General features: G+C 47.3%; 1 protein-coding gene across 1 annotated transcript in view; it reads left to right on the top strand.

Moving 5' to 3' along the window:
- The first annotated feature begins 876 nt into the window (after positions 1 to 876).
- The window catches only part of epx (eosinophil peroxidase), a 29,019-nt gene continuing 13,783 nt past the window's right edge, over positions 877 to 16,112 (top strand). The window contains exons 1-9 of the mRNA XM_090230993.1: positions 877 to 1,170; positions 1,276 to 1,366; positions 1,824 to 1,999; positions 4,716 to 4,848; positions 5,235 to 5,364; positions 7,404 to 7,610; positions 9,814 to 10,213; positions 14,276 to 14,436; positions 15,150 to 15,408. Coding sequence (XP_090087119.1) covers positions 888 to 1,170; positions 1,276 to 1,366; positions 1,824 to 1,999; positions 4,716 to 4,848; positions 5,235 to 5,364; positions 7,404 to 7,610; positions 9,814 to 10,213; positions 14,276 to 14,436; positions 15,150 to 15,408 — 1,840 coding nt within the window. The 5' untranslated portion in view covers positions 877 to 887. The remainder of the gene's footprint in view (positions 1,171 to 1,275; positions 1,367 to 1,823; positions 2,000 to 4,715; positions 4,849 to 5,234; positions 5,365 to 7,403; positions 7,611 to 9,813; positions 10,214 to 14,275; positions 14,437 to 15,149; positions 15,409 to 16,112) is intronic.

The following is a 16,112-nucleotide window of genomic DNA, read 5'->3' as shown; positions in this document are numbered from 1 at the left end:
TCATTGTTTTTATGTTATACATGTCTTGTTGTTGTAGGGTCTCCTACTTGTTCTGTCTCTAACTCTGCTCTGCTGTCTACCTCACCCAGCTTCACCAACCGAGCTAGCTCACAATGACTCAGGTACACTGTTCTGTGTGTTAAATGGCCTGTTGAGAACACTTCATACTGTCATGAGATTATCCGACATTTTTAAAAGGGGGGGGGATCATCCATGTTTATGACAAGAATTATCATTGGATCCTATTGGATCGTCTGTTGTATAATTAAAGGGATTGTTGGGAACCGATTATGTCGTCCAATATAATAAAGGCTAGTGTCATAAAGGGTAGTTTCATATCAGTTGTTATTGATCAGTATCATTAGCTAGGTTTCCATCCAAATGGTGACAGATTCGAATATTAAAAAAATCCGCACTGGACCAAATGGACTTGTTGCTGATAAAACATGTAAAGTCATTGTGTAATGACATATTGCACACAAAACAAATGTTCTGCTTAAGTTTTGATGCTTTCATGTTTCGATATCTAAAATTCAACATGTGTTTCAATCGCATTTTCCACTCTATTACTACCGAAACTGTTGCATTAAATAGCAAATGCTCCCACGCTGGTTCTTGGCCAGTTCGCTCTAGCCAACCACCGATTCAGTGCGGTTCGGCTCGTCTACATTATGGATAAAAGCAAAACAATAAGTGTATTTGTTAAGCGTCGATCCTCGGGTCACCAAAATAAGACCCTCGATATTTTATTGAAAAGGAGCATCAAGCTCACAACCTTGGACTTTCATCACCCTGTGAAGTTCATCATGTATTTATTCTGTAGCCTAATAGACCGTGTGCTTTCCCGACGAGTTGTAGTGGGATGACCACACAGCTGGCTGCCACACATGTTAATGCGTGACTCCAAATGTGTACTTTGCGCGCATAAAAAAAAAGGTCGGGTGGAAACCTGGTTAGAGAGAGTTTTCTGGAACATTTTGTATCTTAAAATGTATATGCACTCACTATACTTTAAGTGTGGCGATGTGGTTATTAAGGTAATTACACATGCGCGCCGCCAGGTGGTGCAGCAGGCAGATGTAGAGTACCCATTGCTAGCATTGTTAGAGTATTGGAACGAACCCCGGCACACGTTGAGTGCAGCCGCTTGCCTGTTACGCAACGCTCTGGGTGAGTAATAAACTAATCTGTTTATAAAGGGCTAATACTCCTTGACTCATTCCAAAAGGCACAAATAGTTATATTGGGTTATTCATTGTATTGTATCATTTCCAGGGGTTCCCTATCTGCCCTCTACGTTGGTAGAGGAGGCTCTGAAAAGGTCTTTAGAACGTACTAATGCTGCTTACGCCCACACCAAGGAGAGGTGAGCCAATAGAACAAGACTGTCGTCAGTAAATGGCTCAGATTATTTGTGAAAAGCCATGTTGATGTTTATGAAAAGAGAAATGCTATTTACCAATTAGGGTCTGCCTGTCTGTTCATCTGCCTGCATGTCTGTCTGTTCATCTGCCTGCCTGTCTGTCTGTTCACCTGTCTGTCTGTTCATCTGCCTGCCTGTCTGTTCATCTGCCTGCCTGTCTGTTCATCTGCCTGCCTGTCTGTTCATCTGCCTGCCTGTCTGTCTGCTCATCTGCCTGTCTGTTCATCTGCCTGTCTGTCTGTTCGCCTGCCTGTCTGTCTGTTCGCCTGCCTGTCTGTCTGCTCATCTGCCTGTCTGTTCATCTGCCTGCCTGTCTGTTCATCTGTCTGTCTGTTCATCTGCCTGTCTGTTCATCTGTCTGTCTGTCTAATAATATGGGTACTGTCCTCTGTCCTTCCAGGGTGAAGACATCTCTGTCGGAGGGTGCTCTGAGACCCAGCGACCTCCTGGCTCAGTTCAAGCAGATCGGACCCCAGACCAGGAGGCACATCAGCGCAGCTGAGCTGCTGGACAATACAGTGGAACTGATCAGAGAGATGGTCTACACCAGTACCATGGCCCAGTCCAGTCTACCTGGTACTGTCTAACCCATGACCCAGTCCAGTCTACCTGGTACTGTCTAACCCTAACCCAGTCCAGTCTACCTGGTACTGTCTAACCCATGGCCCAGTCCAACCTACCTGGTACTGTCTAACCCTAACCCATGTCCAGTCTAACTGGTACTGTCTAACCCATGGTCCAGTCCAGTCTACCTGGTACTGTCTAACCCATGGCTGAGTTCAGTCTACCTGGTACTGTCTAACCCTAACCCAGTCCAGTCTACCTGGTACTACCTAACCCATGGCCCAGTCCAGTCTACCTGGTACTAAACTATAACATTACACATATACTACAGAGCCGACCTGATCCGAGCCTGGCTGTGTTGGCCTTGTTACCATAGTTGCTGGAACTATGTCAGAAACACAGTATGGTTTGAGTCAGCGGTACGGTTTGGGTTGTGTGTAAATCTCCCCCAACAGACCTGTTGAATGAGGAGGACATGCAGGTTCTCCTGTTACCCAACAGACCTGTTGAATGAGGAGGACATGCAGGTTCTCCTGTCCCCCAACAGACCTGTTGAATGAGGAGGACATGCAGGTTCTCCTGCAGGCTAAAAGCTGTTACCCAACAGACCTGTTGAATGAGGAGGACATGCAGGTTCTCCTGCAGGCTAAAAGCTGTCCCCCAACAGACCTGTTGAATGAGGAGGACATGCAGGTTCTCCTGCAGGCTAAAAGCTGTCCCCCAACAGACCTGTTGAATGAGGAGGACATGCAGGTTCTCCTGCAGGCTAAAAGCTGTTACCCAACAGACCTGTTGAATGAGGAGGACATGCAGGTTCTCCTGCAGGCTAAAAGCTGTCCCCCAACAGACCTGTTGAGTGAGGAGGACATGCAGGTTCTCCTGCAGGCTAAAAGCTGTTACCCAACAGACCTGTTGAGTGAGGATGAGTGAGGAGGACATGCAGGTTCTCCTGTTACCCAACAGACCTGTTGAGTGAGGATGAGTGAGGAGGACATGCAGGTTCTCCTGTTACCCAACAGACCTGTTGAATGAGGAGGACATGCAGGTTCTCCTGCAGGCTAAAAGCTGTCCCCCAACAGACCTGTTGAGTGAGGAGGACATGCAGGTTCTCCTGCAGGCTAAAAGCTGTTACCCAACAGACCTGTTGAATGAGGAGGACATGCAGGTTCTCCTGCAGGCTAAAAGCTGTTACCCAACAGACCTGTTGAGTGAGGAGGACATGCAGGTTCTCCTGCAGGCTAAAAGCTGTCCCCCAACAGACCTGTTGAGTGAGGAGGACATGCAGGTTCTCCTGCAGGCTAAAAGCTGTTACCCAACAGACCTGTTGAGTGAGGAGGACATGCAGGTTCTCCTGCAGGCTAAAAGCTGTTACCCAACAGACCTGTTGAGTGAGGAGGACATGCAGGTTCTCCTGCAGGCTAAAAGCTGTTACCCAACAGACCTGTTGAGTGAGGATGAGTGAGGAGGACATGCAGGTTCTCCTGTTACCCAACAGACCTGTTGAATGAGGAGGACATGCAGGTTCTCCTGCAGGCTAAAAGCTGTTACCCAACAGACCTGTTGAATGAGGAGGACATGCAGGTTCTCCTGTCCCCCAACAGACCTGTTGAATGAGGAGGACATGCAGGTTCTCCTGTCCCCCAACAGACCTGTTGAATGAGGAGGACATGCAGGTTCTCCTGTCCCCCAACAGACCTGTTGAATGAGGAGGACATGCAGGTTCTCCTGTCCCCCAACAGACCTGTTGAATGAGGAGGACATGCAGGTTCTCCTGTTACCCAACAGACCTGTTGAATGAGGAGGACATGCAGGTTCTCCTGTCCCCCAACAGACCTGTTGAATGAGGAGGACATGCAGGTTCTCCTGCAGGCTAAAAGCTGTTACCCAACAGACCTGTTGAATGAGGAGGACATGCAGGTTCTCCTGCAGGCTAAAAGCTGTTACCCAACAGACCTGTTGAATGAGGATGAGTGAGGAGGACATGCAGGTTCTCCTGCAGGCTAAAAGCTGTTACCCAACAGACCTGCTGAATGAGGAGGATATGCAGGTTCTCCTGCAGGCTAAAAGCTGTTACCCAACAGACCTGATGAATGAGGAGGACATGCAGGTTCTCTATACAACGGCATGGCGCAGTGAAACATGGGAAGCCATTCACTTTCAATGGAAGTAAAGCGAGAGAAGTGGGATGGGCGGGGGAACCGTTGAGCGATGCGAGCGATGGCATTGGGCGAAGGAGCTGTACAGGGCGGGACTAAAGTTGGGGAAAGCTGAACTTTATCAAAATCCTCTGCAATAATGCAAAGCAAGGGACCAATCGAAGCTCGTCATAGCTTCCAACCCCTACTGGATTGGCTGTCAATGGCTGTTGATATGTAGCACTACCTAGCTCAATTGCTAGCTTGTTAGCACCCACATGAGGGTGGGTGGGGGCGGCAGGTAGCCTAGTGGTATAGCCTAGAGCGTTGGGCCAGTAACCGAAAGGCTGCAAGTTCAAAACCCCCGAGCTGACAAGGTACAAATCTGTCGTTCTGCCCCTGAACAGGCAGTTAACCCAGGCTGTCATTGAAAATAAGAATTTGTTCTTAACTTCCTTGCCTAGTTAAATAAAGGTAAAATAAAAAAATGAGGACGAGGCTAGTTTGGCTAGGAGAGGCCGCTTGTGTAGTGTGAACGCTCATTAAGACTGTCTGTCTGTCCTTCGTCTCCCCCCCCCCCCCCCCCCCAACAGACCCGCTGAGTGAGGAGGACATGCAGGTTCTACTGCATGCTACAGGCTGTTCCTCTGAGATGCAGAGACCCCTCTGTAAGACTGGCTGTCTGTCTGAACGCTACCGTTCATTCACCGGGGAGTGCAACAACAGGTCTGTCTGTCTGTCTTGTCTGTAGTACCCCTGCACATTGACTCGGTGCCGGTACTCCTCGTTATTGTTATTCTATTGTTATTATTTCTGTATTTCTGTTTCAAATATTGTATTTTTTTTATGTACTTTTTAACTCTGCATTGTTGGAAAGGACCCGTAAGTATTTCACGGTAGAGTCTACACCTATTGTATTCGGTGGCATGTGACAAATACAATTAGATTTGATCTCTGGCTGTCTGCTTATCTCTTTTTCTCTCGCTCTGTCTGCCTGACAACGTCCAGCCAGTAGGGTTCAGGTTGAAACTACAGTGTGAAAAGGAAATGAGTGTTTGATTTGACATGACTTGTAGTTTGTGTGTGTCATCCACGTTGTCAACCCTCTCCAGACAGCACCCTAAGTGGGGTGCGGCCAACACCCCGTACTCCCGCTGGCTCCCCCCAGAGTACGAGGACATCAGAGGGGTCCCTAGGGGCTGGGACCCTGAACACACCTACTATAACTACACCTTGCCCCCGGTAAGAGTCCTATCCTATCTACCACACCCTGCCCCATGTAAGAGTCCTATCCTATCTACCACACCCTGCCCCAGGTAAGAGTCCTATCCTATCTACCACACCCAGCCCCAGGTAAGAGTCCTATCCTATCTACATCCTGCCCCAGGTAAGAGTCCTATCCTATATACTACATCCTGCCCCAGGTAAGAGTCCTATCCTATCTACCAGCCCCAGGTAAGAGTCCTATCCTATCTACTACATCCTGCCCCAGGTAAGAGTCCTATCCTATCTACATCCTGCCCCAGGTAAGAGTCCTATCCTATCTACCACACCCAGCCCCAGGTAAGAGTCCTATCCTATCTACATCCTGCCCCAGGTAAGAGTCCTATCCTATATACTACACCCGGCCCCAGGTAAGAGTCCTATCCTATCTACATCCTGCCCCAGGTAAGAGTCCTATCCTATCTACATCCTGCCCCAGGTAAGAGTCCTATCCTATCTACATCCTGCCCCAGGTAAGAGTCCTATCCTATCTACCACACCCAGCCCCAGGTAAGAGTCCTATCCTATCTACCACACCCTGCCCCAGGTAAGAGTCCTATCCTATCTACTACATCCTGCCCCAGGTAAGAGTCCTATATACTACATCCTGCCCCAGGTAAGAGTCCTATCCTATCTACATCCTGCCCCAGGTAAGAGTCCTATCATATATACTACACCCTGCCCCAGAGTCCTATTCTATCTACCACACCCTACCCCCGGTAGGATAGGACTCTTACCGGGGGTAGCGTGTGGTAGATAGAATAGGACTCTGGGGCAGGGTGTAGTATATAGGATAGGACTCTTACCGGGGGCAGGGTGTAGTAGATAGGATAGGACTCTGGGGCAGGGTGTAGTATATAGGATAGGACTCTTACCGGGGGCAGGATGTAGTAGATAGGATAGGACTCTTATCTACTACACACTGCCCCAGGTAAGAGTCCTATAACTACACCCTGCCCCCGGTAAGAGTCCTATCCTATCTACTACACACTGCCCCCGGTAAGAGTCCTATCCTATCTACTACACCCTGTCCCCAGGTAAGAGTCCTATAACTACACACTGCCCCCAGTAAGAGTCCTATCCTATCTACTACACCCTGTCCCCAGGTAGGAGTCCTATAACTACACCCTGCCCCAGGTAAGAGTCCTATAACTACAACCTTCCCCAGGTAAGAGTCCTATCCTATCTACTACACCCTGCCCCAGGTAAGAGTCCTATAACTACAACCTTCCCCAGGTAATAGTCCTATCCTATCTACTACACCCTGCCCCAGGTAAGAGTCCTATAACTACATCCTGTCCCAGGTAAGAGTCCTATCTACTACACCCTGCCCCAGGTAAGAGTCCTATCCTATCTACTAAACCCAGCCCCAGGTAAGAGTCCTATAACTACACCCTGCCCCAGGTAAGAGTCCTATCCTATCTACACCCTGCCCCAGGTAAGAGTCATATCCTATAACTACACCCTGCCCCAGGTAAGAGTCCTATCATATCAACTACACCCTGTACTGGTAAGAGTCCTATCCTATTTCTGGCTACAGTATCCCTATATAGTGCACTGCTGTTGACCTGAGTCATCATAAGCCTCTGTTCAACATAGAATGTTTCCTCTGTCATTTTACTCTACGTCAGGTCAGCTGTAAAACCAAACTCACTGTAATAACCTCACCCTTCTCCTTCTCTCCTCCCTGCCCCTCTCTGTTCCCTCCTCTTTTTTCCCTCCTCTCATCCCACCTCCCTCCCTCCTCTCTCCTCCAACCTCACTCTCTCCTCCCTCCCCCTCTCTGTTCCCTCCTCTCCCCTCTCCTCCAACCTCCTACCTCCCTCTCTCCTCCCTCCCCCTCTCTCCCCCTCTCTGTTCTCTCCTCTTCTCCCCCATCTCTCCTCCCTCCCCCTCTCTCCTCCCACCTCCCTCTTTCCTCCCTCCCCCTCTCTGTTCTCTCCTCTCCTCCCACCTCCTACCTTCCTCTCTCCTACCTCCCCCTCTCTCCTCCCTCCTCTCCTCCCATCTCCCTCCAGGTGCGCCTGATATCCCAGAACGTTCTCTACACCCACAATGAGAACATCTCTCTGGACTCATCTCTGTCCCACCTGTTGGTGGAGTGGGGTCAGTGGATCGACCATGACTTCGCTCTGACCCCTCAGAGTCCCAGCACAGCTGCCTTCAGGACCGGGGCCGACTGTACCCGCACATGCAGCCGGGACACTCCCTGCTTCCCTATACAGGTGAGACACTCCCTGCTTCCCTATAGAGGCGAGACACTCCCTGCTTCCCTATACAGGTGAGACACTCCCTGCTTCCCTATAGAGCTACAGGTCAAATCAAATCAATCACAATTTATTGAAAGTGTAGTTGAGGTCTTAACACATTTTACAAAAAAATGCAATAATTTAAAAATGAATAACAAATGAGCAGAAGAGAAGTCCAGAACAGAGAAAGAGAGAAGTCCAGAATGCTAACCCACTTTCCCCTCCTAACACTAACCTACCTTCCCCTCCTAACACTAACCCACCTTCCCCTCCTAACACTAACCCACCTTCCCCTCCTAACACTAACCCACCTTCCCCTCCTAACACTAACTCACCTTCCCCTCCTAACACTAACCCACCTTCCCCTCCCAACACTAACCCACCTTCCCCTCCCAACACTAACCCACCTTCCCCTCCCAACACTAACCCACCTTCCCCTCCCCTCCCAACACTAACCCACCTTCCCCTCCCCTCCCAACACTAACCCACCTTCCCCTCCCCTCCCAACACTAACCCACCTTCCCCTCCTAACACTAACCCACCTTCCTCTCCCACCTTCCCCTCCCAACACTAACCCACCTTCCCCTCCCAACACTAACCCACCTTCCTCTCCCAACACTAACCCACCTTCCAATCCCAACACGAACCCACCTTCCTCTCCCACCTTCCCCTCCCAACACTAACTCACCTTCCCCTCCCAACACTAACCCACCTTCCTCTCCCACCTTCCCCTCCCAACACTAACCCACCTTCCCCTCCCAACACTAACCCACCTTCCTCTCCCACCTTCCCCTCCCAACACTAACCCACCTTCCCCTCCCAACACTAACCCACGTTCCTCTCCCACTTTCCCCTCCCAACACTAACCCACCTTCCCCTCCCAACACTAACCCACCTTCCTCTCCTACCTTCCCCTCCCAACACTAACCCACCTTCCCCTCCCAACACTAACCCACCTTCCTCTCCCACCTTCCCCTCCCAACACTAACCCACCTTCCTCTCCCACCTTCCCCTCCCAACACTAACCCACCTTCCTCTCCCACCTTCCCTTCCTAACACTAACCCACCTTCCCCTCCCAACACTAACCCAACTTCCTCTCCTGCCTTCCTCTCCCAACACTAACCCACTTTCCCAACACCAACCCACCTTCCTCTCCCAACACTAACCCACCTTCCCCTCCCCTCCCCTCCCCTCCCAACACTAACCCACCTTCCCCTCCCAACACCAACCCACCTTCCTCTAGTAACCTTTCGGTTACTAGTCCAATGCGCCAATGCTCTAACCACTAGGCTACCCGTTGAACCAACGTTGAATAGATGTTGAATTGACATCTGTCCCCAGTGGGTCACCTAAAAGCTGTCTGTGTTTAAAACATCTTCTATATTACAAAAATGATAGCGACATAATTAGATCACTTCACAATCAAAGATGAGGGTCGGCATTGGAAACACATCCATATAACAGCCTAATAATCGGGGCGGCAGCGTAGCCTAGTGGTTAGAGCGTTGTAGTAACCGGAAGGTTGCAAGTTCATATCCCGAGCTGACAAGGTACAAATCTGTCATTCTGCCCCTGAACAGGCAGTTAACCCACAGGCCGTCATTGAAAATAAGAATTTGTTCTTAATAACTGACTTGCCTAGTTAAATAAAGGTAAACAAATTAAATAAGCCCTTAAATCACTGAAATATAGACATTTCATCAATTGCAAATAACATGGCCCACACTAAACCCTGCCCCCCTGACTGAATTTGAAAAAGCGTGGCCCTCCTCCTATTTTCCTCCAGGTCCACATTTTCTACATTTCGAACCATCCCTAAACAAACACTTAAATAGCCTCCAACGGGATTAAGACTATAATGTTGATATCATGGATGGTCAGTCTTTGCATCCATAGCTATGTCTATGAATTTGAGAGTGGTTACATTTCTCCTGCCCTATCCCTCAGCTTTTTACCAAAACAGGGTCTGGGAGGACCCCTTTTAAAAATGGTTTTAACTGCTGATTGAAGCTTTAAATAGCTACTTCTGGCCAGTCTAATTCTTTCCTGCTCCGAATCTATTCAGTGTAAAGTGAAACGCACACATGCACACGCACACACTTCCCCTCTCCCCAGATCCCGCTGTCAGACCCTCGTACTGGTACACAGAGCTGCATGCCTTCCTTCCCCTCTCTCCAGATCCCGCTGTCAGACCCTCGTACTGGTACACAGAGCTGCATGCCTTTCTTCCGCTCGGCGCCCAGCTGTGTCGGGAGCGAAGGCACACCCCACCATCACCGGGAGCAACTGAACGCCATCACCTCATTCGTGGACGCCAGTATGGTGTACGGTAGCTCCTCCCCCATGGCTGCGGCCCTGAGGAACCACTCCTCTCCACTGGGTCTTCTGGCCCTCAATGACCAGGCCTCAGACCAGGGTCTCGCCTACATGCCCTACCTGCCTCGCCTACAGGGACGCCTGGATCCCTGTGGGCCACGAAGCGGGTCTGAGGCAAACTCCACTGGAGCCACAAGTGCCTCTGACACATCTGCTACTGCACCAACAGAACAGGAGAATATTACATCCTGTTTCCAAGCAGGTATGTTACAATCCATCAATCAATTAATCAATCAATTAATCAATCAATCAATCAATCAATCAAACAAAAATGTATAATGACCTTTTTGCAACATCTCTCACAAAGTGCTTTACGGTAACAACCTAGTTACCTGCTGCTATAAACTGTGTGCATAGATACAGAATGTTTCTATAGCAACGCGCATGCCCCGCCCACCTGAGGGTCTGTCTTTTTCAGCAGTATTTGCTGTGTTTGATCGATGCAAAATCCACTTATCACTTTAAATCTGCCTGCGATTTATTGCTTTCCTTTGACTCTTCCTTGTGCCTGATGTTTTTCCCCCGTTAACGTCACCACCGCGGAGATGTTCGCAACGAACACACAGAACAGCATAACCTCTAGCTCATTCTGCATGTTTCCATGGAAACATTAGCAATCCGATTCACACACACACCCCGCTAATGGCTGACATGGGCTCAATGGGATACACTGTCTTTCAGTTGAGTCTGTATGAACGCTAAAACTTAGTCAGGGATTTAACGCACCTTCTCCACACTTACATCGCAAGAAAGAGTAGAAAGATGACTTTTATTTTGATGGGTGTACATTTTTTAAATTGTATTTTTTTTTTACAATATATATATATTTTTTCAGATGGTGTCCTGCTATTGACACACCTGTTGAATTATGCAACAGAACGTGGCAACAACAGTAATTAATGATGAGGCAGTCGAGACAGTGCAGATGAGTGCTAATAGGGTAGACAGAACAAGTGTTTAGTGGTTTGCAGCCCTACTACACCCATGTATGTTAATTCATTCATATACAGTGCCTTGCGAAAGTATTCGGCCCCCTTGAACTTTGCGACCTTTTGCCACATTTCAGGCTTCAAACATAAAGATATAAAACTGTATTTTTTTGTGAAGAATCAACAACAAGTGGGACACAATCATGAAGTGGAACGACATTTATTAGATATTTCAAACATTTTTAACAAATCAAAAACTGAAAAATTGGGCGTGCAAAATTATTCAGCCCCTTTACTTTCAGTGCAGCAAACTCTCTTCAGAAGTTCAGTGAGGATCCCTGAATGGTCCAATGTTGACCTAAATGACTAATGATGATAAATACAATCCACCTGTGTGTAATCAAGTCTCCGTATAAATGCACCTGCACTGTGATAGTCTCAGAGGTCCGTTTAAAAGCGCAGAGAGCATCATGAAGAACAAGAAACACACCAGGCAGGTCCGAGATACTGTTGTGAAGAAGTTTAAAGCCGGATTTGGATACAAAAAGATTTCCCAAGCTTTAAACATCCCAAGGAGCACTGTGCAAGCGATAATATTGAAATGGAAGGAGTATCAGACCACTGCAAATCTACCAAGACCTGGCTGTCCCTCTAAACTTTCAGCTCATACAAGGAGAAGACTGATCAGAGATGCAGCCAAGAGGCCCATGATCACTCTGGATGAACTGCAGAGATCTACAGCTGAGGTGGGAGACTCTGTCCATAGGACAACAATCAGTCGTATATTGCACAAATCTGGCCTTTATGGAAGAGTGGCAAGAAGAAAGCCATTTCTTAAAGATATCCATAAAAAGTGTCGTTTAAAGTTTGCCACAAGCCACCTGGGATACACACCAAACATGTGGAAGAAGGTGCTCTGGTCAGATGAAACCAAAATTGAACTTTTTGGCAACAATGCAAAACGTTATGTTTGGCGTAAAAGCAACACAGCTCATCACCCTGAACACACCATCTCCACTGTCAAACATGGGGGTGGCAGCATCATGGTTTGGGCCTGCTTTTCTTCAGCAGGGACAGGGAAGATGGTTAAAATTGATGGGAAGATGGATGGAGCCAAATACAGGACCATTCTGGAAGAAAACCTGATGGAGTCTGCAAAAGACCTGAGACTGAGACGGAGATTTGTCTTCCAACAAGACAATGATCCAAAACATAAAGCAAAATCTACAATGGAATGGTTCAAAAATAAACATATCCAGGTGTTAGAATGGCCAAGTCAAAGTCCAGACCTGAATCCAATCGAGAATCTGTGGAAAGAACTGAAAACTGCTGTTCACAAATGCTCTCCATCCAACCTCACTGAGCTCGAGCTGTTTTGCAAGGAGGAATGGGAAAAAATGTCAGTCTCTCGATGTGCAAAACTGATAGAGACATACCCCAAGCGACTTACAGCTGTAATCGCAGCAAAAGGTGGCGCTACAAAGTATTAACTTAAGGGGGCTGAATAATTTTGCACGCCCAATTTTTCAGTTTTTGATTTGTTAAAAAAGTTTGAAATATCCAATAAATGTCGTTCCACTTCATGATTGTGTCCCACTTGTTGTTGATTCTTCACAAAAAAATACAGTTTTATATCTTTATGTTTGAAGCCTGAAATGTGGCAAAAGGTCGCAAAGTTCAAGGGGGCCGAATACTTTTGCAAGGCACTGTATATATATATATATATATATATATATATATATATATATATATATGCAAATAATCCCATATGTTTATGCAAATGAGGCACACATAATTGTCTTTGTTTTAACACAAACTGTTCAAAATCCCTGAACTCCATTCATTATAATGTCTAAGAAAGTAAAACGTTTTACGCTCTATAATTCAGACAATATTTGAATTATAATGTATTTATTAGAATTGTTTTCGAAATCTTTAAACAATTTCTATGACCGTTGTTAATGTACTGTAGCACAGCTCGGGTTATAGAGATTGTGGTGGAAGTTCAACACCAGGGACACCCTAAGTCAGTCTTAATATGAATGATTGTTTATTGTCCCGTGATCTGAAGAGGTTCCAACCAACTCAATGCACCATAACACACATGTCAATCAGGAGCTCTGCCTGGGCAGACCCAGCAGTTGTCTTATATATACGGCTATACAGAGACAGGTTATATTTGCATGATTTAGTATAATTAATTCATCATTACCGGGGTTTTTTTGTGGGTTTTTTTCCCACCTTTATTTAACCAGGAAGGCTAGTTGAGAACACCTTTATTTAACCAGGTAGGCCAGTTGAGAACACCTTTATTTAACCAGGAAGGCTAGTTGAGAACACCTTTATTTAACCAGGTAGGCCAGTTGAGAACACCTTTATTTAACCAGGAAGGCTAGTTGAGAACACCTTTATTTAACCAGGTAGGCTAGTTGAGAACACCTTTATTTAACCAGGTAGGCTAGTTGAGAACAAGTTCTCATTTACAACTGCGACCTGGCCAAGATAAAGCAAAGCAGTGTGACACAGACAACAACACAGAGTTACACATGGAATAAACAATAAACAAGCCAATAACACAATAAACAAGTCAATAACACAATAAACAAGTCAATGACACAGTAGAGAAAATAAAGTCTATATACAGTGTGTGTAAAAGGCATGAGGAGGTAGGCAATAAATAGGCCATAGGAGAGAACAGTTACAATTTAGCAGATTAACACTGGAGTGATAAATTACCAGATGATGATGAGCAGATGATGCAAGTAGAGATACTGGTGTGCAAAAGAGCAGAAACGTAAATAAAAACAGTATGGGGATGAGGTAGGTAGATTGGGTGGGCTATTTACAGATGGACTAAGTACAGCTGCAGCGATCGGTTAGCTGCTCAGATAGCTGATGCTTAAAGTTAGTGAGGGAAATAAAAGTCTCCAACTTCAGCGATTTTTGCAATTCGTTCCAGTCACTGGCAGCAGAGAACAGGAAGGAAAGGCGGCCAAATGAGGTGTTGGCTTTGGGGATGATCAGTGACATATACCTGCTGGAACGTGTGCTACTGGTGGGTGTTGTTATCGTGACCAGTGAGCTGAGATAAGGCAGAGCTTTACCTAGCATAGACTTATAGATGACCTGGAGCCAGTGGGTCTGGCGACGAATATGTAGCGATTATATAGTTTCATTCATGTGACAGACCAATACTTCTAGTTATTGTATGTCTATGGGTCAAACTTCCTGTATTCTGTTGTCTAGGTGACTCACGGGCCAATGAGCACCTTGATAGCTCTTCCTTCTAGTAACTGTATGTCTATGGGTCAAACTTCCTGTATTCTGTTGTCTAGGTGACTCACGGGCCAATGAGCACCTGGGGATGATAGCACTCCACACGTTGTTCCTGAGGGAACACAACAGGCTGGTCAGCGAGTTGCACCTCCTCAACCCTCACTGGAGCCCAGACACCTTGTACCAGGAGGCCAGGAAGATCATGGGGGCTGTCCACCAGGTACACACACTATGTGTTTGTTTCCCAGACAGGTTCCTCCAGGGTCTGGGTTCTAGGAGCTTCTGTTTCCCAGACACATGAAGCCTCCTCCAGGGTCTGGGTTCTAGGTGCTTCTGTTTTCCAGACAGATGACGCCTCCTCCAGGGTCTGGGTTCTAGGTGCTTCTGTTTTCCAGACAGATGAAGCCTCCTCCAGGGTCTGGGTTCTAGGTGCTTCTGTTTTCCAGACAGATGACGCCTCCTCCAGGGTCTGGGTTCTAGGTGCTTCTGTTTTCCAGACAGATGACGCCTCCTCCAGGGTCTGGGTTCTAGGTGCTTCTGTTTTCCAGACAGATGACGCCTCCTCCAGGGTCTGGGTTCTAGGTGCTTCTGTTTTCCAGACAGATGACGCCTCCTCCAGGGTCTGGGTTCTAGGTGCTTCTGTTTTCCAGACAGATGACGCCTCCTCCAGGGTCGTTGAGGGAGAGGTTGTTGTCCACAACGCCAGTTGGTTAAGTGATGATGGAGTTGGTGTTGTGTTTTCTGTTTTCTGTATCGCAGGCAGTGGCACGGATGTAAAGTTAGAATACTGCTTCACCCCTGATCTCCTCCTCCCTCAGATACTGACCTGGGATCACTATTAGAATACTGCCTCACCCCTGATCTCCTCTCTCAGATACTGACCTGGGATCACTATTAGAATACTGCTTCACCCCTGATCTCCTCCTCCCTCAGATACTGACCTGGGAGCACTACTTGCCCAGGGTCCTGGGTGAGACCCCCACTTCCCTCCTGATGCCTCCGTACAAGGGCTACGACCCTGAGATTGACCCCAGCATCGCTAACGTCTTCTCGGCCGCCGCCTTCCGCTTTGCCCACGTCACCGTGCAGCCGATGGTGGCCCGCCTGGGCCCCGGGTACAGCCTCGCCCCACAGCACCCACCTCTGCCCCTACACCACTCCCTCTTCGCATCCTGGAGGGTCGTACAGGAGGGTGAGACGTTTTAAATTAGGGCCTGGTTTCCCGGACATAGATTAGGGCTAGAACTGGACTAAAAAGCATTCTCAATAGAAATGATTCATTGAAATAGGGCCAGTTTCCCGGATCCAGATTAAGCCTACTGCTGGACTGAAAACCTAATGTTTTTAGCAGATGCTCTTGTCTTACCCGGAGAGACTTAAAATCAGTGCATTAAACAAAAGTGAGTAAAATGACCACATACAGTGAGCTCCAAAAGTATTGGGACAGGGAATTTATTTGTTGTTGTTTTGGCTCTGTACTCCGGCACTTTGGTATGAAATGATACAATGACTAAGAGGTTAAAGTGCAGACTGTCAGCTTTAATTTGAGGGTATTTTGATCCCAATAAGGTGAAAATTACATCACTTTTTGTACATAATCCCCCCATTTTAGGGGACTAAAAGTATTGGGCCAAATTCACTTATATGTGTATTAAAGTAGGACAAAGTATTTGGTCCCATATTCACAGCACGCAATGATTACATCAAGCTTGTGACAACAAATTTGTTGGATACATTTGCTGTTTGTTTTGGATGTGTTCCAGATTATTTTGTGCCCAATAGAAATGAATGGTAAATAATGTATTGTGTCATTTTGGAGTCACTTTTATTGTGAATAACAATAGAATATGTTTATCGGCCTCCCGAGGGGCGCAGCGGTCTAAGGCACTACAGACC

The sequence above is a fragment of the Oncorhynchus mykiss genome, chromosome 4, assembly GCF_057628025.1.
Source record: "Oncorhynchus mykiss isolate SJ-2025 chromosome 4, ASM5762802v1, whole genome shotgun sequence".
Classification (NCBI taxonomy): domain Eukaryota; kingdom Metazoa; phylum Chordata; class Actinopteri; order Salmoniformes; family Salmonidae; genus Oncorhynchus; species Oncorhynchus mykiss.
This window is presented reverse-complemented; position numbering and strand designations above follow the sequence as displayed.